The sequence below is a fragment of the Tarenaya hassleriana genome, unplaced genomic scaffold (genome assembly GCF_000463585.1).
Source record: "Tarenaya hassleriana unplaced genomic scaffold, ASM46358v1 Cleome1075, whole genome shotgun sequence".
Lineage (NCBI taxonomy): Eukaryota > Viridiplantae > Streptophyta > Magnoliopsida > Brassicales > Cleomaceae > Tarenaya > Tarenaya hassleriana.
In genome coordinates, this window is record NW_010961016.1 from 1 (window position 1) to 3,253 (window position 3,253).

The following is a 3,253-nucleotide window of genomic DNA, read 5'->3' on the forward strand; positions in this document are numbered from 1 at the left end:
ACTCAATGGAAATTTGGAATCAAAATCGCAATGGAATGCATTTGGATACATGAAGAACGAAAAACGCATTCTCTTGACAAGATTAGCTTTTCGAAATTTCTCCAACCTAATCTTGAGGGGGAATGTCGATGCACTTTAAACATGTTTTATTGCCCTCAAAACATGTTTCGACGCACTCTAAACATGTTTCGACGCACTCTAAACATGTTTGCATGCACTCTAAACATGTTTGCATGCACTCTAACAAACGATTTTGCTTGGACTGTTGCGCCTCGTGTTCGACACAGGCATGAACGAGTTGGTTCCAAACAAGGAAATGGTCAGCCTTGATGGGCAGCAAAAGGCCGAGAGTGTGATGAAGTTGCATGCAAAAGTCCGGGAGAATATTGCAAGGAGAACGGAGCAATATGCACGACAAGCAAACAAGGGGCGAAAGAAGATCACTTTCAATGAGGGAGATTGGGTGTGGCTACATCTAAGGCCGGAGCGCTTTCCAAACAAGAGAACATCCAAGCTAGCACCAAGAGGAGATGGCCCATTCCGTGTGATTGAGAAGATCAACGACAATGCCTACCGTTTGGAGCTTCCCGGTGAGTATTACGTATCTTCTACTTTCAATATAGCTGACTTGCTTCCTTTTGATGCAGGAGATTCTGTTTTGAGGTCAAAACCTTCCCAAGGGGGAGGAGATGATGAGGTCATCCACTTAGATGAGCTAAACGAGGAGCAAGCGGAGCAAGGAAACCATGGAACGCACAAAGGAGCTGAGGAGCACAAAGGAGCCAAGGAGGAGGACAAGCAAGGAGAGACAACCAATGAACCAGTCTTTCCGATCATTCCCGATCCACCACTCACAAGGGAACGAGCAAGGAGCCTGCGTTCAAGAATCAACAAGTTCGTGGCCAAGACCCTTGAAGACAATCCAAGAACCGAAGAAGCTTGCGGATTAAGCAACAAGAGCCTGCTCGTTTTTGAGCTCTTGTTGTCCAACACCTGATTCATCATCATTCGTTGTGGAACACCTGAACAGCCACGACCCTACCTGAATTTTGTTGCCACAACAAGCTCTTGAAGTCAAGAAGTCTGATCCCAATCCCTCATAACCGTTAGAGAATCCTGGAGCATCATTCATGGGAGCTTTGGCTAGATTTCTGCAGAATTGAAGACTTACCATAGCTGAATTGGAGATTGATTTCTTGCCATATTCATCACTAGCCGTTACAAGGAGATTGCTGCAGAATTCTTGTTTCCTTTTATGTATTTTCGCCATCTTTCTTTTCCTTTTCTTGTTGCACGAAATTTCCCTCTTTTCCTTTCACTTGTTAGCCTATTTAAAGGCTGCATCTATGTCATTTTTCAGCAGACTTTTCAGAAATAAAAATTGGAGCATTTGTTCTTCTTATTCTCGTGTTGTCTTGAGCAAATACAAGCAATTTCGAGTTTTTCTTTGTGTTAAGGTTTGAGAGAGATTCCTAAGCCCTAGCCAAAGAGTTAGTGACGAAATCAAAGAGTTTTCCATCCCTCTTTGTGGTGTCACCTATCCCATTCCATTCCATTCCTCTTGAAGTGTAATCTGAGTGCTCATAAGCCTAGAACACTTCTCCATCACTATCCCTTGGAATCGTTTGGTGAGAAGCCCATAAGCCTACCGAATCTCCAATCTATCCTGAGACTTGCTCCATTAGAGAACCGTGCGTGTATCAGATGCACTCTAAGTCTATTTTAATGCACTTTAAACATGTTTCGATGCACTCAAAACATGTTTCGACGCACTCTAAATATGCATCGACGCACTCTAAAAATGTTTCGATGCACTCTAAACATGTTTGGATGCACTCTAAAAGTGTTTGGACGCACTTAAACGTGTTTGGACACACTCTAAGTGTGTTTGGATGCACTCTAAGTATGTTTAGATGCACTCTAAACCTGTTTCGATGCACTCTAAAAATGTTTGGATGCTCTCTAAACATGTTTGGATGCACTCTAAGTATGTTTTGACGCACTCTAAACAAGTTTTAATGCACTCTAAACTTGTTTTATTGCCATCAAAACATGTTTAGACGAACTCTAAACATGTTTCGACGAACTCTAAACATGTTTCGACGCACTCTAAACATGTTTCGACGCACTCTAAACATGTTTCGACGCACTCTAAACATGTTTCGTTGCACTCTAAACATGTTTGCATGCACTCTAAACATGTTTAGATGCACTCTAAACATGTTTGCATGCACTCTAAACATGTTTTGATGCACTCTTAAACATGTTTGGATGCGCTTTGAATATGTTTTGACGTGCTCTAAACATTTTTGACGAACTCTAAACATCTTTTATTGCACTCAAAATATGTTTCAACGCACTCTAAACATGTTTCGACGCACTCTAAAAATGTTTTGATGCACTCTAAATATGTTTGGATGAACTCTAAAAGTGTTTGACACACTCTAAACGTGTTTGGAGGCACTCTAAGTGTGTTTGGATGCACTCTAAGTATGTTTGGATGCACTCTAAACGTGTTTGGATGCACTCTAAGTGTATTTGGATGCATTCTAAATATGTTTGGAAGCGCTCTAAACATGTTTCGATGCACTTTAAACATGTTTGGATGCGCTCTGAATATGTTTTGACGTGCTCTAAACATGTTTCGACGAAATCTAAACATCTTTTGTTGTACTCAAAACTTGTTTCAACGCACTCTAAACATGTTTCGACGCACTCTAAAAATGTTTCGATGCACTCTAAACATATTTGGATGTACTCTAAGTATGTTTTGACGCACTCTAAACATGTTTTGATGCACTCTAAACGTGTTTTATTGCCCTCAAAACATGGTTAGACGAACTCTAAATACGTTTTGACGCACTCTAAATATATTTTGACGCACTCTAAAATTGTTTTAATGCACTCTAATCATGTTTGTATGCACTCTTCATATGTTTGGATGCACTCTAAACATGTTTCGACGCACTTTAAACATGTTTGGATGCGCTCTGCATATGTTTTGACGTGCTCTAAACATGTTTCGACGAAATCTAAACATCTTTTGTTGTACTCAAAACATGTTTCAACGCACTCTAAACATATTTCGACGCACTCTAAAAATATTTTGATGCACTCTAAATATGTTTGGATGAACTCTAAAAGTGTTTGACACACTCTAAACGTGTTTGGAGGCACTCTAAGTGTGTTTGGATGCACTCTAAGTATGTTTGGATGCACTCTAAACCTGTTTCGATGCACTCTAAAAATGTTT

The 3,253-nt window shown here is 40.3% G+C and overlaps 1 protein-coding gene across 1 annotated transcript; it reads left to right on the forward strand.

The window, feature by feature from the left end:
- Window positions 1–289: 289 nt before the first annotated feature.
- Window positions 290–997, forward strand: LOC104805028. The gene has a single exon (XM_010529428.1). The coding sequence runs from the start codon at window positions 290–292 to the stop codon at window positions 995–997; it is 708 nt and encodes a 235-aa protein (XP_010527730.1).
- The last annotated feature ends 2,256 nt before the right edge of the window (window positions 998–3,253 follow it).

Bases quoted from the DNA above. Each gene is read 5' to 3' on its own strand.
- LOC104805028 (XM_010529428.1), top strand. From the start codon at position 290: ATGAACGAGTTGGTTCCAAACAAGGAAATGGTCAGCCTTGATGGGCAG.